We start from the raw sequence: 27355 nt of genomic DNA on the forward strand, positions 1-27355 counted from the left end.
TAGTTATTGAAATATCAAAAATAATAATGAAGTCTCAATATTGATGGTTTACCGTAAGAGTTCACATCTAGAACTCACTTGGGCTTTCCTTACTGGGAGAAAACCACTTCAATTGCAATTTTATATTTGCTGCAGGTATTGGCTCCACCATTCTTACTTTCCCTTTTCCCTTTAAAATAAAATCCTCTCAAATGCTTTTTTGCTCAGTGGAATGTTTCTGTACAGTAAAATATTCTATAATTTTAATGAAAAGACTGGATAAAAGGCACTGTATTATTTGCTTGTCACTGATATAGTCATCTTTTACGTATTTGTTTTCTTTATTTTTTTAAAAGGAATTACAGCAGTATCTAGCTAACTTGGCGGAGCAGTGCAGTGCTGATAATAATGGTGTAGAGCTCCCTGTTGTAATAATTCTTGATAACCTTCATCATGTGGGCTCTTTGAGTGATATCTTCAATGGTTTTCTCAACTGTAAATACAACAAATGGTATGTTTATAAAATATTTTGAGTAATTGAATATGAAAAAATCATGATTTTTAATATTTAATATTTTTATACCTATACTGGATGCCATTAACATGAGAATCCCTAGTGAATATTATAACATATTTCCAAAGAATTCACATATATTCCTTAGAATATCTATCATAACTATGTCATAGGCACTTTTATGAAAACATTACTTCATCGATGATTTTAGCTTCACAGATGTGCTGGGAGTCTGGAACACCACTGTCAGTGATTGAATAGTTTGAATCAAAAACCATAGTAACTAGAAGGACATTTTGGAGTTCGAGTTTTATTCTTAGTCTTTATCAAAGTTTAAATTCAACATTTTTCTAGAGATAAGTTTAATTCATTCAACTTCAATAATGTTATGATTTTATAATTTACAATGAAAAAACATTAAAATAGGGAATAATAATATGAAAACCTACTAAGATTCAAAGTAGCATAGTCTCTAAAGAAAGGGCACATAAGAAGACAACATAAATGACATTACCTTTAATGATGTCAGATACTTCAATTAATCTGTGGTAGTGATAAAAATATTGTAAACACATCAGCATAAAATAAGGGTTAAAGGAAGAATATAAATCCTCTTACGTTAATAACCTATAAAATAACTATAAAACACTAAAAGGAGAAATTAATGAATTTGATTATATGTTGAAAGAATTATAAGATGTTAGAGTGGATAAGACCATTGTAATTATTCTAATCTTCTTTTATTTTTATGTAAGTAAACTAAGGCTCCCAGAGAGAAAATGTCTCACCTCAATACCAGAAATGAAATTAGAATCCCAGTAGTCATTTCTACTCCAGTTATCTTTCTCATTTTTCTAATCTAGCATTACAAAATGACTCCCTTAAAGCTACTGTTAAAATGGAATAATTCATATTTATCTTAAGTGTTTCTAAGACAATTTGATGTATTAACTATTTTTACCTCTAGTACATCTACGTTTTCTGTTCTCTGTCTTTCCTAGTCCATATATTATTGGAACAATGAATCAGGGAGTTTCTTCATCACCCAATCTAGAGCTTCATCACAATTTCAGGTAAAGATAAGTTGAAGGAGTTCTTTTTCTTTCTTCCCTCCCTCCTTCCCTCCCTCCTTCCTTCCCTCCTTCTTTCTGTCATTCTTCCTTTCTTTCTTCTTTCTTTCATCTTTTAAAGTGTTGCCTCTTTCTGTTTGTTTTTGGGGGTTATTTTTCCATTTGTTCATTGACAAATGCTGTGATGACCTGTGATGTGAGAATAATTCTCACTTCTCTGACACTTTTTCAAGAAGACAATTTTTGTTCCCAAACTTGTAATCAAAAGTGTTTCTTTAAAAAAAATAGAACAGAAATGTTTTTCCTGCTCACTCTGTCCTCAGCTAAAGTAGAGCACTTTTCTTCTAAGTGTGAGGAATGTAAAGAGAGTTCCTATTTCAGGACTTGAGATCCTCCTACAGAAGAGTGCTCAGCTCAGCATGTGAACTCTGACGCACACTCACTTCTCCAGCTCAGCAAGTGGAGCTTCTGACTTATAACTCCAAAGCTAATAGACTTCAACCCTTTGCAACATTAAAATGAGGACATAGCTAATACAGGAACCTTAATAGTTTAGATTGGAATGGAAATTGCTATGGAATTAACAGGTAATTTATATAAAACTTTGTGATTTTGTTTCTTTTTGTAGATGGGTATTATGTGCAAACCACACAGAACCAGTGAAAGGCTTTTTAGGGAGATATCTTCGAAGGAAACTCATAGAGATGGAAATTGAAAGGAACATGCGCAATAATGACCTAGTCAAAATTATAGATTGGATCCCTAAAACATGGCATCATCTCAATAGTTTTTTGGAAACGCACAGTTCTTCTGATGTTACCATTGGTAAGTTCCAAAATGACAATATGCCATTTTCTAGGAACTAAGAGTACTTGGTGAAGGTAGCCAGATTGGATGGGAGAGAATAACAAGCAAAGCTAATGTCTTCAAAGCTTCAAAGATTCAAATTTTTTCCTTTCTAAAAGCTTGTCTTCTTCTAAGTTTTGTATCTTCCATTAAATTATTTTTGTGACAATTGTGGTTTACTAAAATATTACTAAGATCAAGGAAATTTGATATAGACAAATATCTAAAAACCAGATAGTCATTCAAAGTAAATGTGTATTTTAGCAACTAGTTCATATCAAATGTAGTTGTGGAAGAAGATTTTAAAGATAATTTACATATTTTGTAAATAGTTTCAGTGTTTTATATTTTTCATGAATCATGAAGACAAGGCTGAGTTATTTCTCTTTTGTGGTTTATGATGTTTTTTATTCCTTCTTGTGTGACATATGCACAAGTCCCTTTTGCACTGACATGGATCATAAACACATACTCTTTACAGACACAGTATACATGATGAAGAATTCTATTTTTGAATCAGAATATCTATTGCTGAGACCAGATGCTGAGGATGACATATTTTATATTCAGCTATTCATGCCAGTACAGCTGAATTTCACATTGTAAAGTACGGCAGGCTGACTGGAGTATGACCTTTGCTATTTCTCCTAACTCTAATACGTTGTGCTTTATATTAAATTTTATTGTGGATAAAAAGGAGAGGCCAGGAGAGTTAGTGAATAAACATACTTTAATAGTGTTTCAGTTGGTCAAGATTATAACTTTCTAAGAATCCTTCGAGAAGTACATTGTGTCTGTGAAAATGGTATCTAGATATATGTTTAGATTGGTAAGTATGCTACTTCTCAGATATATTTGGTTTTTGTGTCTTCTCAGGTCCTAGACTTTTCCTTTCTTGCCCTATGGATGTAGAAGGTTCTAGAGTGTGGTTCATGGATCTCTGGAACTATTCTTTGGTACCTTATATTCTGGAGGCAGTGAGAGAAGGTCTTCAGGTACAGTACTCAATCTGCATTACTCTTTAATTACTCTTTAAATAAAGCAAAAAAAAAAAAAACCCTTTCTTTTAAAAGCAAAGAGTAACTGTTTCTTTGGATGTCTATGCAGAAAACTAAAGGCATGAAATATAAATAGAGAAATAAAGAACAGCCAGTGTACAATATTTTTCCTGTCACAGCAACAAGTATGTAAGGGAAAAAGTAAGCACAATTCTTCCAATAACTGTACATTTAAGGCCAAATTTGTCACAGTGGGTATCTAGACTGTTCTTATTAAATAGCCAGTTAATTTCACCGTTCTATATTTTATGACACAGCCATGTTTACATATGCCTTCACCATTTATACTCTTATCAAATAATTTGCTCATAGGTTATTCCCCTGATTTTAGTGTATCTCATGGTTTAGAGCCCTTTAACACTACTTGAAAGATCATTTACTGTTTTTGAAGGAGCACTCTAAATTCTAAGAAAGTCAGTTGGCCTTTTCCATCTGGGACAGGTTAGTTTAGCAGAATCTCTGCTGTTGTTCTCATCTGCCTTGTATTATGAGGTCTTACAACCATCCCATCTGTGTATGCTTAAGTAGGAAGTGAAAATATATCCCTTAATGAGAAAACCCTGTTTCTTTAACAAAATATTTTATCCACGTTCCATCAGTCTTGCTATTTCTTTAAATTGGATATGAAATTGTAGAATTAAAAAGCTCTTGCAGATTTATGTTATATAATCACCTAACTTATTGTGTAAGAATCCAATCTCATTTTCAATAACTCATCCAGGATTTAAGTGTTTTTCACTTAAGACTTTTTTATTTCTGGTTTCACAACTGCTAGAATTAAGATATAGTTCATATTTTCCGTATTCTGTCATCTGCATTATTGTGTGGACTTTTCGTGCTGTCAAGTGTCCACATTTTGCTTTTGTCTCATCGAACCACAAGAAGCCATGCAGAATAACCCATTATAGCATGACAAATCACTGGATGTCACCTGGGGTTAAATAAGCACCTGGTAACCAGGACTGTTCTAGTGGTGCCGGTCAAGAAGGGAAAGGAATTACATTAACATCTCCTTCTCCTGCTCGTAACTTTTCTTCTTGTGCTACTTGTGATCTTATATTTTTCTTTGCAAAATGCTATCAACCTGTCTCCTGTGTCCCTTTTCCACTTTGGTTTCAGTTTTGCTTCTAGCTAAAAAACTTTGAGCATCTCTTGTACTCATTTCTCTTCTACTTCACTGCTAGTGCTTTAACCAGGCTTTATTATGTTTTTCATTTAATTTAATTTATTTATTTACTTATTTTTGCAGTACTGGGTTTTAACTTAGGGCTTCATGCTTTCTAGGCAAGTGCTTGACCATTTGTGCCAAATGTCCAGCCCTTCTTTTGTTCTGGTTGTTTTGGAGATAGGGTCTCACATTTTTCCCAGGCCAGTCTGACCATGATCCCTACACTTCTTGCTATTGCTGGGATGATAAGTGTACACCACCACACCCATGTTTTGGTTGAGATGGGATCTGGCCTCAAACCAAAATCTTCCTGATCCCCACCTCCCAAGCAGCTAAGATTCAGATAAGCCACCTGCACTTGGCTTATCTTTCATATTGGGGTCATTGCTTTCCATGTGAATTCTTATAAAACTGATACTTCGGTTCCTATTTCCCAATGACCTTATATATAAACATCTCAAAAGAGTTCTTAAGAGAGGCAATGTGATTATTAGAGGAACTTAATTGGAAGAAAATTGTTATCTCAGAAAGAATTGTTGCTCTCAAAGAAAGTTTGAGTAGAGTGAATTAGAGAAAAAATAAATCACATTAGTCATCATCTTTCCAAAACTCACTTCAGTAGAGAAGTGTGTTTATGATGAGCGTAGAATTTTTTCAAAGCTCCAAAACTGGAGCTTTTATTTATCAACCTTGAGGCTTCTCTGGATTTGCAAAATTACTAATAAATCCAAATGTGAATAGTTACTTTTGCATGAAAGCCTCCCTCATATTCGCTACCAAATGTTGATTATCTAGCCAGATGTTCAGTTTATTTTGGCCTTCAAGGTTTTTTTTAACACTTTTATTAGTATATAAGAGTTGTAGAAGGTTTCATTGTGACATGTCCATACATGTGTTCAATGTACACTTGTTCGGTACATCCCCTCCATGATTTTCCCTTTTCCCTTTCCTCCTTCTTAAAATGACTTTGGTAGGTTTCAGTGTTCCATATTAGCCTTCAAGTATTAAGTGAAATATGTAGACAGATGCATGCTTAAATGAAAGCAATGCTAGGAATCTCTCTGTATAGCTGTCCTTATCCCAACTAGCAAAAATGCTGTGTCTTTCTTATTATTGCTTATCAACGGAACTGGAGAAAAGCACAGAACAGCTTCTGCCTGGAAGCGAGGGGGAAGAGGGGAAAGGGTGAAGGCGGAAGGTAGGGGGTAGAAATGACCCAAACAGTGTATGCACATGTGATTAAATGAATAATTAAAAAAAAGATACATGCTTAAAATCTGGAAGATTATAGATGGGTAGTTAATTCCTCTATAAGTAAGTGTCATCAGAACTCCATGTGAAAAAGAGATAATTTGTTGTCACATTTTTACTTAATAGGAATGAATTTTATATGTATCAATTATGTGGTCATCTTTTAGATGTATGGGAAGCGTGCACCATGGGAAGATCCCTCAAAGTGGGTCCTTGACACATACCCATGGAGCTCAGTATCTCAACCTCAGGAGGGCCCTGCATTACTTCAGTTGCGACCAGAAGATGTTGGGTATGAGGGTTGCACATCTGCTAAGGAAGCCACAACCTCAAAGCACATTCCTCAGACTGACACGGAAGGGGACCCTCTGGTAAGGAGCAGACACTTGATTCTTCCATATAATCTTGACATCTGTATGTGGTCACTAGTCATCTGTTATTCAGGTAATACTCAAATTATTCCTGGAAATATGTGGAATTGTCCTGATCTTGGTACTCAGTTTTAACTCTTTTACTTACCTTCAACCTGCCTGCATTGGATGAAACTCTTAAAAAGAAAAACCAAACATTTTATGTTTAAAAATAACTAAGAAATTCTGAGACCACGTTAAACTCCATGACTGTAATTTTCCTCTTCTCATACATTAAATGTGTTAATAATTAAATAAATTTTTAAAATACGATAATACACTAGGCATTTAAGAGCAAACTGAATTTTGTTCTTAGATGAAAGAAGCAAAAAAAGGGTATAATTTGGTGTACACTTGGAAAACTAAAGGATAGTTATATATATCAACTAGCCTGATTAAATTTATCATTAGTCTTCTGTTCCCTACAGTAGGGAAAGATAAACTGACTGGGAAATTATTCTCTCTGCTTTGTTCAATTACATAGGTGTATAGTTTTAGTTTTTAAAATACTACAGTAATTTGAATAAGTCTGTTAAACTCCAAAGTATGAATATTCTGAAAATATTCAGTATATAGTATCATTAGTAATAAAGACTGCTTTTTATTTACCTTTCTTTTTATTTTTATAAATTAATATCTATATGTTGGTATCAAATGTAATGTATTTGTTAGCTTACCATTTTATGACTAAAGATCTGATTAGATTTGTAAAACCAGTACAGAAAGGAGCGATATAGAAATAAAATCCATTATGTTACTTAAACACAGAAAAGAAATAATTAAAAATTATAACCCATGACTATACTCAGGGTCATAAAGTGACTTTATATTATGGAATACTCTTATATCAACAACCCCAACACATATATCATGATCATTCTTAATATTTTGGGAGTCACATATGGAAAAATCTGATAAGCTTTCAAGATCTTTCCACAGTGAGATGCATGCACAGAGAAAATTATGCATACTATTTCTAGAATTCCACGAAATCATTGAAATATAATGCAAAGGCTTCCTTAGACTCCAAAGATCCTATGTTTCAGATATCTGCTCTAAGATAATTCATTAAGGGCTCAGACTTACACTTTTATGATATGGTACCTGGCCCTTTAGATGATTCATGGAAATCAACAAACAGTGGTAGTGGAATTGTTTGAATCCAGCATAATTTTGAGCATACACAAAACAATTTCTGATTGAGTGGTTAAATTTGAATAAATTAAATAAATATAAGTGTTAGAGCATATTTTAAATCCAAGTTTAGATGATTTAATCTGGAATTTTAACAAATTCCAGTCCAGTATCTACAGTTTTGATATAACAGGTAAAGACTCTGTTTCTAAGACTTTTTCCAGTATTAGTTTGTAGAGTATGCAAACCTGTGGAAATGCCCTCAACCTTCCCAGTGTCTGTAGTACAGGTTGGCTAACCTTAGTAAGCACTCTCTCCTGGTTTTTAATGCTCTGGTTTTCCAGTATGAGAAAAACACCCATGGTCTCCCATTCTGATATGAAAATCGATAAAAAGTCCTGGCTCCCAATCTGCCATTCTAATAAACATCTTAATAAAGAAGGAATTATTATCTCATCTATGCTAAAATACAAACAATATGATTTAAAAATAAATCTTTGCATCAGGTACATTCTGATAAGGAAAAATAAGTATTCTCTGCTTTTACTTCTATATGTGTCTACATTTAGTGACATAAAGCAAAATGTATTTTCAGTCCATTGTAAATCAGAACACTGACAGAAATATAATTATTGTTTAACATCAGAGGTTTCACTTTGAATCTGAACAAAGATGCAATTTTTGGAGCATCTCACATTATTTAAAAAATATAATGTACATTCATCATGAATAATTCAACATTATTGAATATGTTCTTAGTGCTGTGATATAATGATCAGTGTGTAAATTACCCTTTCTGACCTTTAATTCTAACAGCCAGGTATTAGATCTAGACATCTACCTGCATAAACTGAAGTATAATAATGATAGAGACACATTCTAGATAAAGTTGTGAGTCCATTGAGGAAGCAATTAGGAAAAAATCTTCCTAATAAGAAGCTTGAGCTGGGTCTTGAGGGATGAATAGGAGTTTATCATATGGTTGGATCAAGAATATCCAAAATTAAGGAAAAAGCATTTGAAACATTTCAAAACAGTATAATAAAAAAGAAGAATTAGGGAGCTATATACATATTAATAGGAAAAATTAAAACTGCAGAAATATACAATTGCTACGTGTTGGTCTTTGTTGTCTTTGCATGAAGTTAAAACTTTATCACACAGACAATGAAGAGCCATAAAGATTTCTGAGTGGGGGATTATCTAGTTATATTTGTAGTTTCTAAAAATCACTTTGGTAACAGAGCAGAGGACAGAAACAGAATGGAGGCTGAGGAACAAGAAGATCTGTAAGTACCAGGGTGAGGAGGACCTGAGATATGTTAGGGATGATACACTATAATGATTACCAGTTTAAGGAAGAAATGGGAGAATAAAGGAGGGAAATACTTTTTGCAGATTATAAGGAATCACAATAGTAACTGAATCATAAATAAACTTACCTTTCTTTTGTAATGTCCTTTGATTTTAGTACATAAAGCAACACTACGAGAAGGCAAAATAAGCCTCATTGTATATATTTATTAAAAATCTGAGATTTGGAATTTATATGGCATCATTTTCAAAACTTAAGACTTTAATAACAGTATTATTACACCATAAAATTTTAACAACAATCAGCATTCAGTTGTTTACAAACATTTATGACAGAGGTATAATCATATCAGTTCAAACAGACCTCATTTTTGCTCTTAGTTAATTGGAAGGGTCTCCAAACACAGTTCTTTTTACAAGTCAGTTTTACCTAAATGCTTGAGCACACTGCAACAGATGGATTGACAAAAGAAAAGGGGTAAGGAATGTGAATTTGCTTGAAGGGGTGCAGATGTGTGTGCACATATGACAAAAGGGATAAATTTGACTTGGTGTACAGGTTTGAGAGGTTATCACCAACTACTTTCATTTCATATCCTTATGTAGCTGGTTTAATACACTCAGAGAGACAGACTAAAAATTAGATTGAAAATATTGCCCTGAAGATTATGGAAATGACTTCAACATATTCTACAACTGTAGCCTCTTTGTTAGAAAGGCATTCTGGCTGAAATTGGTGATTACCAGTTTATCATTTCTTTCACTCACATTTATTGAACACAAATTTTACACAGCATACAAACACGCATAGCCTGTTTTAGAATACTTTCTATTTTTCTAAGTTGGAAGAAAAAGAACAACTTTGATTACTGTATAAAACAATAGAAATAGTAGGTGAGTAATATAAAGTTTATTATGTATAGTAACTCTTGGAAAGAAAACAAATTAACACCCTTCATGAAGACAGGTGTCAATTTTTCTGTGCTTTCTAACATTGTGGAGCTATCGATTTATCCATAATTTGCTTTCAAACAATCTTTTTCTGGCTTCTACCTCTTAACAGTGGAGTCGCAGATCTATCAAAATCCAAGCAGTGTGACTGCCTTTTATTTTATAAAACATGGGATAGCTGCCTTTCTCCTCAAGAGCTCTCGGGCATGTCCCTTTTATTAGAGCAAACGTTACCATTCTCCTATAAAGCTGGGAAACTTGAGACAGCCACTACTGTTCCAGAAGGTGGCTTTTTGTTTCTAGTGATATATCAATCATATTTCTGTCAGAAATTCAATGACAACAAAAACTTGACAGGGATTCTTTCCTTCTCCCTCTTTAAATGCTCATGGTCTGCTTCATTCAGTCACCTCCTCAGGAGGTCAGCTCCTAAACAGCAGATGGTGTGCTTGTGTGCAGCAGCTGGCTTCATTCCACTCCGTCCCCTCCTTCTCTCAAGGGACTGTGTGCGTGCCTGTGTGTGCATCTGTGTGTATATGAACATTCATGACTTTCAGTTGCAATTCAGTTCTTTCTGCTTCTCCCAGCCAAAAAACTGGGAAGCTTGGCTTCCTCTCCAGCAACTAACCCAGATGTCCAGCTGTGATACAGTTTCCTTTCCAGTCTCCCTGCTGGAGCAGTATTCATTCACAGCCCCAAATGAAAGAGTTATCTAGCAGCTGTATTTTGTCCTTATGGTTTGGTGTTGTAGTCATATTTGGGAGAAACAGTGGCCAGGGGCAATGAGTGAAAATCCAAAACTGTTTGCCCATTTCACTTGGATGGGATAAAATGGTTCTTCAGTGTGGCTCAGGGCCGTGTTTGTTCTGCGGCTGGCTGACTCAATGCATCATTGCCTACATAGATGTCTCTTTTTCTTTTTTCAGATGAATATGCTAATGAAACTCCAAGAAGCAGCCAATTACTCGGGCACACAAAGCTGCGACAGTGATAGCACCAGCCACCATGAAGACATTTTGGATTCATCTCTTGAATCCACCCTCTAGAGTGTGAAAAAGTTAGGGGAAAAGACAATGCTTTTAAAAAGTGTTTAAAAACAAAGGTATTTTCACTAAACCACTGCCAGTATGAAAAGTCCCCTGTCCAGGGCCCTGACCCAGAGTCGTGGTCGCCAAGGAGGCAGCAGAGCAAGTCTAAACCGCCAAGATGCTAAATTGAAATGGGAACAGGCATTTTTATATCCATGGAGTAATAGAAAGCTCCATTGCTCAACTAGAAAGGACCCTAATGACAGGACAACTAAACAGATTGCACATGAGTTAGCCAAACTGGACGTTATTTTCTTCCTCTTTAAAAGTTTACAACGAAAACCTTTTTTTGTCCCTTCCTTCTGTTTCCTCCAAGGGTCTGTTCTCCCCAGGGAGGGTCCATTCTTCTGATCTGTCCAACCTCCTTTGTGCCACATGGTGCTGGTCACAGGGCTCCAGTAGTGTTTGTGTTGTGTGCTCACCCCATTCCAGAATGAATCTGAGAGGCCAGTCCTCTGTAAGCACAAATGGAATTGTGCAACCACTAGAAGAACACTACTGTGGCAAACTGGAGAAGTGCCAACTTCATTCTAACTGCCATGTTCTCATGATGTGCTCCACCAACTTTTTAGTGTCTGAGTCACAGGTTTTATAAGGTTGTTTTTACCACAGTGGTCTTTTTAAACCACCTGCCCACTCCCTTAACAAGAGTTTTATACCAATTATTAGTCAACACTGACAAAAGGCTTTTTTAGGGCTTTATTTGTTTGAGCCTTTTCAGTGAAAGAAGGAACATTTCCTATGGTGCTGTCTCACTGCCTTAAAACAGATTTCTACAACAACTTAATAGTTGGTTTAAATCCTGAACCATTGGTAATTTCCACTGTCTTTTCATTTACAATCAAGCAACACCAGTTAACACAGCAGCCTCATCTCTTTATATTGTTTTCTTTTTCTTTCTTTTTTTAAAGAAATGGATAGGAGAAAGATCAGTATTTTTACCTTGTGAGTAGATTGCCTTGCCTATCCTCCAAATGATTTGAGTACCCTAGAAACCCTCTTTGACCGTCACTTAAAAAGCAAAAATATGTGGCTAAATTCCATCCAGTTCTAAGTGAAAGAGTTTCAGAAGGTGGGAGATGTTGAATTTTGATCCAGCAGAGCTGGAAATGCTAGATGCAGCATGAGCACAACTATTTGGCTTTCCTTCCCTATTCTTTATTTTTTTTTTTAAATTAGTTTGGACGCATGTTGTTTTGATTGCTATTGTTGTACGTGAGAAATTCAGCATTAAAGAACACTGAAGCAGTACAGTCACTGTGGAAGAGAAAGCGTTTATACTGTAAAAGAAGGTTAGATTTGCACAGTCTACTGGGTAGGTATTGTAAATAATAATATTTCAAACTTGCACAAATTGAAACAAACACAATAAAAATTGTATTTTATCCTGTTGGTGTTAAGAGGTGTTTCACTTGCTGAGATTTCCTGTATGTTGCAAACAAATACAGAATACAAACCCTCAAAGCTGTTATTATCTGGTGTGTTTGTCCTGTATTTACAGTTGTTATGACTATGCAGGAACTATCAGTGCTAGAGTGAGTATGCTTCAAAACTGTACATGAAGCCAGTACATTTTTGGATAAGTAAAACTGTCTGAAAGTACATCTGTTGTGGCAGGCTTTAAAGAGAGTGCATGAAAATTGATCCGAGACATTGGAGAAGTTACCACCACACACCAAGGACAGGTTTTAAGTTTATGAAACCCAAGGACTAGGCCATGGTATAGACTCGTTCTATGCATGTGAAAATGTGCTATTTTTAAGGATGTGTAACTGGTGCTACCCTCTGTGACCACCCATGGGTCAGATGCTATAGAACAATAACAGCAACACAAGACATTTGTTCAGTTTTCAGAGCGTCACTAAGTATATAGTCCTTACACGGTGCTATTGCCCTGAGGGAAATCTGAACTGAATTTATGCACATAGAACTGTCACCCTGACTTTGAAGCGTCAAACATGGATCAAATCTGTTGTGCAACATCAATATATGTAGCTGGATGAGTGACTAGTTGCCCTTGTATAATATGTGATCTAGGAAAATTGCTAATCTTTCCCTGCCATTTTGAGAAACACAGTCCAAACATGAGCATAAACAGAACTTCCTGCAATACATCCCAGTAGGTCCACCTAGTTTACAACTTAAACTAGTTTGTGAAACATTTGTCTGTATACATTTTATATTTTGTACATTTTTGATGTAACATATCATGTAAATAGGCAGAAATAGTGAAATAAATCATCTGAAAAGTTTTGTAGTCTTTGTAAAGCCCCAACAATAAGTACTTGGTGTCAATGGACTTAACTGGATGATGTATTTTCTATTGGTTTATTGTTCCTCTAGCTTGTAAACCAGCTTGCATATATTTTTTTGCAAATGTGCACCCTGTATCTGTCTAAATTATTACTTTGCCATTAAAGTGGAATTATTTATTGACAACAAGGTGTGGTGTCTGTGTCTATAAAAAAATTGAGTCACTATGCACAGGGTTGGTCAAGCTTTAAAATGCTTTTAGCACTATTGCTATGCCATCAATAGGGATGCATGTGAATTTATGATTTATATACATCATAGGAAGGGACCCTAACCTTTTAAGCAAATAAATAACTAAATGCTCTAAATATATCTCTTAAAGTGAAAGTTATTTATTCAGTGCATATTTTTAGAAAATTCTCAATAGTCTTTCTATATGTCTCATGATAAAATAAGAATAAATATAAAATAAAATGTTGGCATTTGCCGAGTTAAATCAACTCATTAGATGTTTCTTTGCTTTTATTCCATTACATTCTATTTTGAGAATTTTACTCTACTAAAGATTATTTTTAAACAAAACTAGTTCTTTGGATGTTTTTTAGTAGAGATATTACTAAAAGAAAAAAGAAACTTCCTTTAAAATTATAATTTATAATTGCTTTCAAAGAAGCTTGGGTATTTCTGTAGGCCCAGCTACTGGGATGTATACTAGGATGGTATAAATAGAATATTAATTCTAAAAGCAGGAACAGTTTTTAATTAGAACAGTTATAGGGCAGAAAATATGTATTAGTTAAAATGGGATATTGATCCATATTGAATTAAAATTAGTGTATCTGTTCCTTCACTCTGGAAGATATAAGAAGTTTCTATTATTCATCTTTTATTCAAATACAGAATTAATTAATCCAGCACTTAGAGCTGGGGTATAGCTCAGTGGCATAGCACTTGCTAGATGTGTAAGGCCCTGGGTTCAAAATTCAATAATGAAAAAAATCCAAACCCTAAATATGATTTGCCAACTGCATTAAGCTGTATACTTGTAAATCCCAGCAGTACCGTTCTTCCTTGGCCAATTTACTCAAACTCTATGTGCCTCAGTTTCCTCACTATAAAATGACGGTGACAATAGTAACAATAATCTCACAGATTCCCGTGAGAATGAAGTAGGTTATTACATACAAATGCTCTGAGCAGTGTCTAGCCCTTCATAAATTTTAGCTGCTTTTACAACTATATTATAAAATAATAATTATGAAGTAATTCTATTTTCAAACATTCTTGAAGACATATGTAAAAAAGTTAACATTTTAAAACAGTATATTTTTGGTGCTAGAGATTGAATCAAGGGCTGTGTGAGTGCTAAGCATGTACTCTACTACTGAACTACAACTCTTACTAAATAGTTTTTAGAAAATGTAGATTAGATAAAACAGAAAAGAGTGTTTATTTAGTGATCCTCAGACTCTAGACTGTCAAATGGATGAGTGAGAGACTGGATCTCCAGGGAAAACATTAATCTCAGAATTTATTAAATCATTAGTGAAAATTTCTTAATGACTTATCATAACTCTAATTTATTCAAAGAAAGAGACCACAAATGACATCAAGCAATAACCCTTTGTTTAGACCAAATTTGGAACAATACCCAAGCTGACTTCAATCTTGCTCTCCTGTTTCAGTCTCCCAAGTAGCTTGGATTAGCAATGTGCACCAGAGCAATATTTTGTTAGCAGCAATTTGCTTCATCTTACTTCAATATCCTAACAAATTCTCTATACCGTGTCACACCCTCATGCCTTAGAAAAATCTTTCCAATCTCTTGACTGGGTCAAGTATCTGAATAATTTGCTTTTCTAGAACTGCATTTACATATAGCATCCCACTTACAGTGTCCCACTTAAGATATATTGGATAAAAATATTTCTGAATATGGAGACAACTTTATCATATTAAATAACACATTAAATCTGAAAAACACCCCTAGGTGTGGTGCTTCCTAGGAAACCAGACTACTAATGAGATGTTGATTGGTGATCAGAGATGGAGGGATAACCTGAAGACTTGCTATCCAGTGAAGACACAGTACTGCCTCACACTTGGGAATTTTTCCCAGTTAGATGCAATGTGCTCTATACTTTCTATCAAGTTTGCTTTCTGCTCTTCAAGTCTTTTTTAGCTGCCTTAGTTATATATAGTGCAATTTAAATGTGAGAGGTTTTTTGAGGAACAAAGGAAATACACCAAGTAGTTGGAAATGTAATGCCAAAGTCTAGAATTTCTAGACAGGTGGCAACTGAAAAGATCAAAATAGGAACCCTTAGCATAGGAACAAGAAATGAAGACATGAATTTCACTTTGGGATGATTCCCCATGAGAAAGATCTCGGTCAAGTAAAGAAGACTAAGAAAAGAACTGGAAAGATAGGTTGGAGATCTTTATAGTTTGTTTGGCTTTTATTTTTCAATTTGCCTAATCTGTGTATATTTAATGTAACAGTTATAAAGGAATGTAATGTAAGTGAAAAACTATTGAATGTGGAGTCAGAAAATCTATACCCTAATCATGTTTTGTGATTTCTCCTGGGAGAATCAATTGATCCATCATCTTTATTCTTACAGATTTTATACCCCAGGATGGTGACACATAATAAAACAGTCAAAGTAACTGTGGAAGCTGCATTGTTTATAATACAAAGACTATGTATCTATCAGATATCCTCACTGGATCATAGAAAGCCTAGAAATTCACTCATGGCCTATCCAAGAATATTTGAGTATCTTCAATCGCTGTGCTCTAGTCTAGGTTGGTCCTAACTTGACATGCTGAGCAGAGACAACTACAGATAAGCTTGTTTTACAGAGTTGTGTTCAAGGTATAGAAGCTGAACCAAAATCCTTATAGATCTTTTGGATGCGGTAGAGTGGTCATTTACCAATATAGCAACTCTTTGAGGGAAGGCTGCCTAGTTCCCAAGAAAATGACTGTCCTGGTTAGTAACTACATTCTCTAATTCAGCTCTTTGAGTTGCTACAGGGTTTTAAGATTGGGTGGTCTTTTTAGCCCCTTATTGGTAGGGCTAGTGTCTCAGATAGTGATGGAGCATTGCTACCCAGAAACCTGGATTTGGTTAAATTTATGAAGCCAAGAGCTATGAGGAGCCAGAATTGAGCTAATGATGGGTAGAGAGTCCTTCTCCAATCTGGCCACTGCATAGGAGCTAAAGGAGAATCTTTTGATATAAGTGGTTTGTCCAGAGAGGGAAGTTCACCTGGGATATGCTCACTTGTGAGGCTTTGTGCACTTCAAACTAGAGCAGTGCTCTCAGAAGAAATAAGAAAGTCACATATGCAATTTTAAATTCTACAGCAGCCATGCTGATAAAAGTAATCAGTGAAATTAATTATAGTAATTATTTTATTGTCCAAATATATAGTACTTCAATGAATAATCAAATTAAATATTTTCATTATTTCTTTAATACTAAGTTTTTGAAATTCAGCATGTATTTTATACTTATAACGCATCTAGATTTGGATGTCAAATTTTCATTAAAACCACTTGATCTGCATTTGAATTAGAAAACTGTTACAGTTGAAAAGGAAGGTTGAAAAAAGTTGTTCCAAACTTACTTAAAGTTAGTATCAGTTTTATATTTAAATTTTGGTAGCGATCACTAAATAAAGGTACAAATTGAGTTGCTAAACTCCAATAGTGATCAAATGCTAATAAGCCAAATATGCCTAGTGTGATCAAATGCTAAAAAGCTATATATGCCTGGTATTGTTGCTGAACAGGACAGCACAGTTCTAGGTACACTTGGTAAGCTGCTTTTTCATCTCACAAGCAGAGCTTTCACCCTGGTGCAAATGCCAGGGATTTCTTGCTACAATTTTTCCATTGTCCTGGATTCAGAGACCCATAATAGTTTTCCCTTCATATCAAGCACGGGCTCACTATAGCTCATTGTCCCTATCTCAGTGACTCCATTACCCTTCCTTATCCTCAGGCTTTGATAGCAATCACCCAAGTCTGTCTTTTGTAATATTTTTCTTTAATGGGTGAAAAGGCATGGACTCCTTAATAAATATGTCCACCCTTTCTCTAGAATAGCTCACAATTATCTATCATCTATCTGTCACTTTCTCCCTCATCTACTGTCTTTATCTTCTTATACTGTAATCAGAGGACAAAAGTTTCTTGCTATCATAATCTATTCAGGCCACTAAAGCAAAATATCAGAAATGGGGTAGTTTATATACAACCAAAATTATTTTTTACACTTCTGGATGCTGGGAAGTCAAGAATAAAGTTTTAACAGGTTCAGTGTCTGCTAGGGACCCACTTCCTCATAGATGGCGGTCTTTCTGCATCATCTTTATAGGATTGAAGGAGTGAGAAGGCTCTCTCATTCCTGAGGGTTCTACTCTCATGACCTAATCACCTATCAACAAAGGTCCATCTTCTAATGCTTTCACATTGGGAGGATAGAATATCAACATGCATTTGTAAGACATGAAAAGTCAGTCCTTAGCACCTACTCATCCTACATTTTGATCACAAAAGAACTCTCCTCAAGTTGTCCTTTTGCAAGACAGGAACTGGAACATGGCTTAAGTGGTACAGCACCTGCCAAGCAAATGCAAGGCCCTGTTCAACCCAAACACCAAAAAGTAAAACAATCCAAGAGCATTTTAAAGATCTAGGTTTCAAGAGATTGGAGATAGCAGAGTGAGAGAGAAAATCCTTCAAACACACTTAAAATGGACACACAAGCTATAAGAGGGAAGAAACAGACTAAAGCAGTATTTTCTTGATCTGGATAAAATATGCCTCAGGGCTGTCTACCTCCTTTGTCTACATTCCCTGTGGACAAGATTCTACTTGTTAATCTGGTTTCCAACAAATACTAAAACCTATGAAGATACTTATAAAAACACATTTTCCTATAAATGAAGGTTTTTCTTATACATTAAAATTTACTGGTTATTTCTTTCAAAAATTGGAAACATATTTCCTTGACTATATGTGCTTTTAGAATTAGTATATTAATTATAGAAAGTAATAGGTTCTCATTGTGACATTTTAATACATTATTTATGCTTTTTAAATATCTGCCTCCAGAAATTTAGTTCATCTCAGAAGCTACAGGGCTGAATACAGAGCACATGCTGTACCTAGGCTCTCTATGAGAGCAGCACAGCAATTAGCCCTTTGTTTCTATGGTGTGCCCTTTAGCTGTTTGCTTTTATTCAGCATCACCTGTGAATTTTACTAGCTAGCACGAGAAAAAGATGTCTGTCATGTTGAGTATGCACTTAGAAATTTTAAAATATTACCAACATGTTTGAATTAGAATTTAAGGGAAGTGAATTAATTTTTATATCAAATTTATAACTGCTATTAATGCTATTTTAATTGCCAACCTGAAAATAATATATCTATGTCATCAGCATGGACCAATAGTGGCAGAAAGTTTTGGGGTGACCAGCTGGTATATTAACTACGTAAGAGTGGACTCCCGCATTTCTCCTGAAGGACACCATGGATTTGCAGTCTGCTCTGGAAATTTCCTTCTCATAAGAGTGAATTGCAAAGGCTATGCAAGACCTCCAGAGAGCTAGAAAATAGATCATGTGCAAACAGATGAAAACATTTCTCCAGCCAAGCAAATATTGATACTACTAGAATCTGACCTACAGTTACTATGTGACCATTAATTTCAAAGAAAGGTCAAGTTGCAGATCTCAACATCTATAAGGCACAAATGAAGTAGAAATTTGAAAATAAATGCTGCAAGCAGTTTTATACCATTACCTTTTACTGGGAAATTAGCTCAAGTATTAATTTGGAAGAAAAAAAGACCACGGATAAAAAAAATTGTAACTCATATTGTTGATGGCAAATGGTGTTTTCAGAAGACTTTGATTCTTGCCTTCCAGCATAAAAAAATTCCAAGCAGAATGCGTGAGTATAAATGGGGTTTATTAAAAGGTAGGGAAAGAGAAATACAAAGAGAGCATGGTAGGGTGCACGTAGAGTCCTCCAGCAAAGAGAGCATACTATTCTTTTTCAGGTGCTTTTAAAAGCTACACTAACCCATGGGGAGAGCAGACCCAGGAGATTCCCACCCAATAATTGCAGTTCCAAGCCAGATGCAAGTGGTCTGGGCCATCCCAGGGCAACCTACATGAGCCCCAAACTTTTCCAGCTTCTAGCCTGCCTCAGTAACTTCTAGCATGTCATGATGCATTAATAACTTCTTGGAGCTCTGCCTACAAAGTAGCACAACTGAATTTTAGAAAATTTCTGTGAAATTACTATGTTACTCTTCATATAAAACGTATATTTAAACCTAAGAAAAAGTTTCTGGCATTCCAAAGTAAATACTTCTGTGCAATCAAAGGGTAATAAGTTAGTTAAAAGCATATCTTATTTAATATGTATAGGACACAAATTGGAAAATTCCAAAGGAAACAGCAGTGTTCTTCATTTTTTAATGTAAGTTTTAGCATTTCCAAATAGATTTTAATAATTATCTGTTTGTAAAGATAAGACACTGATTTATCAAACACATAACATTTATAATCCCATTAAGTACGTAAGTAGTTGAATTTATTTTATTAATTTATTTATTCTGTGGTGCTGGGGATTAAACTCGTATAAATGTGTTCCTTGTGTATATTAAGCACCCCCTTTCACCACTGAGCTGCATCCCCAACCCTAGTAGTTGAATTTAAAGATATAATAAGTGCTAATGAAAAGGAAACATTTTACTTTTGCTCTATAAGGAATAGAAATTTCACCAGAAGAGTGCAAAGGAAATTTTCTCTGTGTACCTCCACCCAAAAAAGCAAGAGGCTTGTACAAAAACAAAAAATTAAAAAAAAGGCCTATGAATTCTTGAAAGGAAGGGTAAAGGTAAAAGGCCCCAGGAGCCAAACATATTTCATTTGTAAAAATCCCATATAAAGACTATTAGCCAACTGCTATAGTTTGACATGTCCCCCAGATTTTATGCATTTGAAAGTTAATCCCCAAATTCATGTTAATGTTGTTTGGAGGCTAGACTATGGGAGGTAATTGAGTCAAGAGGGCAGTGCCCACATGAATGATTAATTTGTTCTTAGATTAACGGGTTCATGAGTTATTGTGGGAGTGGCTTTGTCATAAAAGCACACTGTCTCTGGCATGCTTGTTCTGTCTCTCCATGTGATGCCTTCCGCTATTTTATCATGGAGCAAGCAGACGCCCACCAGTTCATCATTCCTTTGAACTTCCCATCCAATAGAATCATGAGCCAAAATAAACTTTCTTTAGAAATTATCCAGTCTTAGATATTGGATTATAGCAACAAAAAACAGACTAAGACACCAGGTTTCCCCCAGATTTTCTCTAGGCCGAACCTGATCTTGAAAGACTTACTTCTTCCATCTACCTCTTCAGAGCAGGAGGAATGATTTGCATTAATGATAAGACATGCAGCTGGTATGGTGCCTTCAAAGGAGAGCAGAGTGATCTCAATGTACTTGTATTAAAAAACAGTTTAGCAGCTTTAACTGGTCTCTGCAACAGTGGAAGAAGATGGACAGCCTGCCATTCCCTGCTTCTCCATCAACAACTGAATGAATTTAAGTGTCTCTTGTTTTCAGATTGGTATTTATATTTATCAGGGGGAAAGGGTAGCTTGAAAATCATAGTAGCATCTTTCATAGAACCCATGCTTGCATACTTCTTAACTGTAATAGAAAGATTAGAAAGAGGAGATAGTAAGAAACTTGAAGCTAGCTAGCTATTTTGTCTTTTTGGTCATCTTTGTTAGCATTCTGTATATAATACACAATAAATATTCAACTAATACTGAATATATAGTCTTGTGTTAGCTTCTAGAGAAAATTAATTTTCTAATGAATCATTTTGATATTTAAAAATCACTTTAACCAAAAAGTTGGCCAGGACATGAGAAGAAATTTGTTTTCAAAGTCAGTAGAAATAATTTTCCAAAATTTGTTTACCAGAAGGAGAAGAGTATCTTATAGATTTTCTGAATTTTTCATGCTTTTCTTTACTAAAGGCTACTGAACATAGGGAACCCAAGGGAATGAAAATATGTGTCATCTGTTTTAAGGACAAAAATAAAGAATCATGAATAAGAAAAGCAGATTAGTGGGAGCATACAATACAGTTTAAAAGAAATAATTACCCTCAAATCAATTTTTTTACTTTAAATGTTCTGAGGTTTGAATTCAGGGTCACGTGCTTATTAGAAAGTGTTTTATCACTTGAATCACACCCTCAGCCCTCCTCAAGTCTTGTTTTTAAAATTTTTATTAGCATATAATGTCTGTATAGGAGGATACATCGTGATATTTACGTGTAAGCACATTTACATATGTGCTTACAATATATCTTAGTTATATTTACCCCCTCTGTCATTCTCTCTTTCCCTCTCCCCTTTTCTTAGAACAATTTCAACAGGTTTCATTCTTCTAATATACTGACACTACAGTATATTATATATAGATGGGCTATTTCAATATTTTTCATTCTCTAACATTTTCCAAGACTGATTCTTGTAATAATATCTCAATGAACTTAGTCATTCTGAGTATGTCTTATCTTTTGGTCTGATAAGTGAATAATATTGCAGAAATTAAATGTTACCACTGAGTTAGCCCATGTAAAAGACACAAATGTATTCTCGGCGGGCAAATGTGCTCCCATGTAATCACGCCAGAAGCAGAAAATGGAATCTGTCATAAAAAATAAATTATCCAAGAATCAGGCCATGTTCACACAGTTCAGCACTAAATTTCATTTTCCTTGTTCTTCAGCTGAGAGCCTAAATAAACACTTAGAACACAGTCTGCAAGACCACGTTGTTCATCAAAGTAAGATTGTACTGACTCAGATTTCAGATTTTGGCAGTTAGGAGGCCTGCTGCTCTTCATGTGCCATTTTTTTCTGGGATCCCATCCCTATTCAGTTAGGATTTCTAGTTTAAGGACACAAACACACACACACACACACACACACACACACACACACAGAGAGAGAGAGAGAGAGAGAGAGAGAGAGACAGAGACAGAGAGACAGAGACAGAGAGACAGAGACAGAGAGGCAGACAGACAAAGCAAGAGAACAGACAGGACAGAGAGACAAAGGGAACTTTCAGACTGCATGTGTTGGGGGAACTGTGAGAGGAGAGGCTGGAGTATAAATGTTAAAGAAAAGGAATTAGATCCAGGTTAAGGGGGTGCTACATATCAGGATAAGATGTTAGGAAATTATCTTACAGTGAATAGGAAACTCTGTTTCATTTAGAGTAACAGAAGAATACAACAGTTAGAAGCCATCTTTGGGACCACTTTGTCTAATCTCCAAACTTTGCTTTGAAACTTAATTCCCAATGCAAAGGCAGAGGTAGGACCTTTCAGAGTGACTAAGCCATAGGCCCTCATGAATGGAATTAGCTGGTGCAAACTAGCATTCCTGCCCTTTTGTTTTCTGTCCTTTTGTGTGAGGACAAAGCCTTTATTCTTTCCAGAGGTGGCAGCACTACAGGGTCCTCTTGGAAGCAGAGAGCAGCACCAGCACACTGGATCTTTAACTTTCCAGCATCCAAAACTATGAGAAGTAAATTTCTGTTGTTTAATGATTACCCAGTTTATGGTTCTTGTTACAGTAACACAGACTGACTCAAACACCACCTATGCTACTTACTAGTTCTATGACCTGGAGTAAGTTATTTCTACATTATATATCTTAATATCTTCATATAAGATGACAATGGTAGAGATACATTCGTACGTCCACAGCAATTAGAACAGTGCAAGCTACGTAATAACCATCCCACAAAAACAATCCAGGCTAGGGCCGACATGACATTAAGACTTTTAAAAAGTAAAACCATAAACCCTAAATAAAGGTTGTTGAAAGAAAAGACCATCTTTATTCTTTTGAATAGATATATTAGATTCCTGTGGATTGCAAGGAAAAGGGCACACTTCAATTGTACCAGTTAATTAGACTTTTTTTACACCTATTTTCCCCTCTCTCTGCCTCAGATCTCATGTCCTGTTTACTGCCTTGTGGGTCTTTGTCTCTGCTTCTGCTGTCTTTACTACTTTATTTCCTTGCTAAGTGTTTCACTGTTAAACTTCCTGAAAGAAAGGGGATGAGTGGTTTTCCCAATAACCATTAAGTATAATCTCTCGGTTTGGATTGTTTTTTCTATCCAGCCACTTCTCAGACTCCTTTCCAGCCTATGGATGGCTGCTTTTGTGTCAGACAGCAGTTCTTGGTCCAGTTGGCTGTGTCCAGAGTAGCAGAGAAAACAGTGAAACACATGGTTCTCTCTTTTTCTCTCTCTCTCTCTCTCTCTCTTTCTCTCTTGCTCTGAAGGAACTTTGTGAATTAATACATTATTTTGCCCTTTCTTCTGCCTTTCAAGTCATTGGCATTTCTGTGAAGAAGAAAATAGAAGATACACACTCACCCCCAACCATTTTAGTAAGAAGAAAAGGATAGCTAATGTACTCCTCAGAGGCAATAGACCCAAAGTAAAGCTCTTGTGAAAACTGCCATTGTGGGAAAAGTGGAAGAGAGGAAGAAAAGCCTGCATGGGAAGGCATAGATGATGGCAGGAATTCTTCTGTCAGGATTAGGGCATGTCTTGGCACTAGAGAATAGAAGATAGGGGACTTTAGTAAGAATTCTTGTCAACAATGTACTTGAATCTTTTTATTTTTGAAAGGTCAGGTAAAGACTGGAAGCATCATTTGAACTGTGCTTCTCTGACTGGGACAGTTTAGATAATCTTAAATAATATTATATGAAGAACCATCACAGAGGAGTTTGAGCATGGCTGCCACTCTGCAGTTTCCTGGAAGGGAGAAGCATAACTGGACTTTCTGAAACAGGACTTTTGGACCCAAGGCCTAAACTCTTGAGATTCCATATGCCAGGTTTGGCTGCCTGCACCTAAACACCAAATAAAGAGGCATGGTGAAGGCAGAGAAAGGGGGTTTATTACATGGCTTGGGACATGCCATAGGAAGAGGCAGCTCATCTTCAGCCATGTTCGGGGTACAGACATGAGCTATAGGTTTAAATAGACAAAAGAACTGGAGGCAGGTGACAAGGTATGCATAAACAGTCCCAGTCACAGGTGTGTTCTGATTGACCATTATCTCAATCCAAGGGTTCCCAGAGGGGATCCAGAGAAGATGTTATCACTGTCATCACTTGAAGGGAGCAATCTGGTTCCCAGGAGATGATTATTCCTGCTCCAGGGTACAGCATCAGCATTATAAGTAATTGTCCTCATTTGGAGGGGTGTTCCTTATGGGAAGTTTTAGTTTTAGTCCCTTATCTTAAAGATGTTACCAGTTTTGTCCTTTTTCTGGAATCCAAGGTGGTTGCAAAGTGAATGGAAAGAGAATGACCTAGAGCAAAGACAGATACAAAATGGAGGCAGGGATTCCAAGCTTCTCCAGTTTTCAGTTAATTTGTGAGCCCAAGTAAGGCATCAGTGCTTTTCAGCAAAAGCAGTTTGCGTGCCTCTTAACATTTCTAGTATGACATTGGATCCTGGAATTCCAGATACCTTACTGATTGATTGATGCATGGTGCCAGGGATTGAACCCAGGCTTTGTGCATGCTAGACAAGTGCTCTGCTCTTGAGCTCCAGTAACAGCTCTTTTTTGTCTTCTTTCCGAGCATAATGTATATCCAAATTCTTAGTGAAGAGGAACATTTTTTAGTGATTACATTAGGATGTAAAATACCATTTGGAAATTTAACAAATAGATTTTTTTAAACTGCATGCCTTTTTAAAAATCAATGAAATTTCAGGTAGACACTTGAGTTTTGATTGCATTTCGTTTCTAAATATGTTCCCAAGACATCATGTATTTCAATGTGTGATTATTCTTAGTGGAAAACCATGATTAAAACACTGGGCCCAGACTAAACTGAAATAAGTTCAAATGCAGGTCTCTTATTAGCTCTATTACCTTACATAAGTTACAACATCTATGGCGACTTTAAATTATGTACACAAATTGTATAATATTCTCACCGTTAAGAATTAGAGCCTATTTTCTCTCCTCTTGTGATCAGAACATAGTAACTTGCTTCTAATAAATCAAATACAGAGCATGTGGTAGGGTGTGAGTTGAAAACAATGTCATAAAAAGCACTCTGAGTTCCTTTCTTGCATGACCCATACTGAAGGAAAATTGGGTGGCATGTTTGAGAGGAAGCCAGCTGCATATGGTGAGCCCACATCAAGGAGTCCTATGAAGAAATTCACCTAGCAAAGAAATGAAGTGTCTGCCAGCAACCATGAAGAAACTGAGGCCTTCTGATAACAACCACATGAACAAGCCATGAGCTCATCCTTCAGCCCCAGTGAAACCTTCAGAAGATCAGGGCTCCAGCAAACATGCCAGCTGCATCCTCCTGAGAAACCCTGAGTCAGAGCAACCCAGCTAAATTGGTCCTAAATTCCTGGTCCATGGAAAATGTAAGCTCAAAAATGCTTGTTTATGAAGCTACTACATTGTCGGAATAATTTATTATGCTACTTGTTTTAGTAGTGTTTTGGACAGACAGAATTTGATGGAGTTCAAAATACACACACACACACACACACACACAGATACATAAGTGCTGGCCATTACAGTAGCCATTAAACACATATGGGTATTTAAATTTAAATATATAAAATTGAAACAAAATTTAATATTGAATTTGCCAGTCACATTAGCTATATTTTGTTACTCTATAGGCAAACATTGTTAGTGTGCTCTACTTGAGAGTGAAAAAATGAGACATTTTCATCATCACAGAAATTTGTATTAGGCAACATTGGATCCTGCAAGGACTTAAGTAAGCATGGAAACATTTGGAAGTTTTAAAAATTTTATATTTTAATGTGGATAGCATGATTTTTAAAAAACATATGCATATTCTGGATTATTTGGACAACAATCTTAAAACCAAGTATTGCTGATTGATTTCTTGATTTTAGACCTTGAATTTATACATTTGTAATTGAGTCCTGATCAAGTAGTCCTACTTTAAATGAAAGTTTTGGAACTCCTGGTGTTAGGTTCTGGTGGTAGGTTTGTGGGCCAGTGTCCTGGGTCTTTGCTTTCACAAGCCAGAGAACTGGCTCATGAGGAAGCTGATTGACTCGTGAGCCAAAGCTAGTATATGAAGTAGGATTTATTAGCGAGAAAGGAAAGGATACAGCTAGAGAAGTGCTGCAGAGCCTGGAAACTGGTAGCTCGCTGCTCAGGTAAAGAATGGGTCTTTTATGGATGTTTTAACTCTGGGTTAGGTGGGCTCTTTTCATTGGCTGTGGATTTGTGGGCTTTCTCAGGTGAACTGGTTTGGTTTGCACCTTTATTGGGGGAAGGGAACAATCTTGAGAGCATTTTGCTCATCAGCCCTGAAGCAGATCTATCAGACCTTGTATCTCCTCTTCAGGATGCAGGAATGCAGGTTTATAACTCCTTCTCAGAATACAGGAATCACAGTGCTCTCCATGGGGGATGGGATACTCATCTGCCTTAGATCTCCAGACCCAACATTGGGATTCCACATGCCACAGACACTAGCCTCATATGCCAAATAAAGAGACATGGTGAAGGCAGAGAAGGAAGATTTATTACATGGCTCAGACATGCCTTGGGAAGATGCAGAGTAAGAACTCAATCTACCTTCAGCTATCTTTGGGGTACAGATATGGGCTTTTTAGTTTTAAATAGAAAATAACTGGGTGCAGGGGACAAAAGTCATGCTTTTTAAACAGTTCCAGTCACAGGTGAGGTCTGGTTGGTCATTATCTCAGTCCTTGCACTGGGAGAGGTTCCAGAGTTATTACCTGGAGGGTGGTTTATGCTGAGGAGGATCTACTGTTGGGGGTAGTTTCCATCTCTTGTCATGAAAATGTTATCAGTTCTGCTTTTTCTGGAATCCAAGGTGATTGCAAAGAGAATGGCTTAGAGCAAAGACAGATACAAAATGGAGGACAGATGCCATGCTTTTCTCCTGCTAATAGTCAATTGTGGGCCTGAGTCCATTCTTTTCAGCATAAGCAGTTTGAGCATCTCCTAAATAAATATTGAAGTCTCTTGATAAAGGAACAGAGTCAAAATCATTGAATAAGCACTGGATGCTTACAAAGTCTGTGATGCATTCAACCCACAGTGCCAATGTGGTAGCCAAGTGAAATTTTAGTCATGGAAAAATTGATTCATCATTTGAGACTTTATGTGTTCACTGATTCACTTCATGCAAAACAGC

At 35.9% G+C, this 27355-nt stretch overlaps 1 protein-coding gene across 11 annotated transcripts in view; it reads left to right on the plus strand.

Annotated features, from left to right (window-relative positions):
* The window catches only part of Nav3 (neuron navigator 3), a 760451-nt gene extending 747226 nt beyond the window's left edge, over nucleotides 1–13225 (plus strand). For all 11 annotated transcript variants that reach the window (XM_074083986.1, XM_074083987.1, XM_074083985.1 and 8 more), the window contains 6 exons: nucleotides 336–490; nucleotides 1495–1566; nucleotides 2192–2388; nucleotides 3286–3404; nucleotides 6054–6257; nucleotides 10622–13225. In XM_074083986.1, coding sequence (XP_073940087.1) covers nucleotides 336–490; nucleotides 1495–1566; nucleotides 2192–2388; nucleotides 3286–3404; nucleotides 6054–6257; nucleotides 10622–10741 — 867 coding nt within the window. In that variant the 3' untranslated portion in view covers nucleotides 10742–13225. The remainder of the gene's footprint in view (nucleotides 1–335; nucleotides 491–1494; nucleotides 1567–2191; nucleotides 2389–3285; nucleotides 3405–6053; nucleotides 6258–10621) is intronic.
* The last annotated feature ends 14130 nt before the right edge of the window (nucleotides 13226–27355 follow it).

This window comes from Castor canadensis, chromosome 8 (genome assembly GCF_047511655.1).
Source record: "Castor canadensis chromosome 8, mCasCan1.hap1v2, whole genome shotgun sequence".
In the NCBI taxonomy this organism is placed as follows: Eukaryota; Metazoa; Chordata; class Mammalia; order Rodentia; family Castoridae; genus Castor; species Castor canadensis.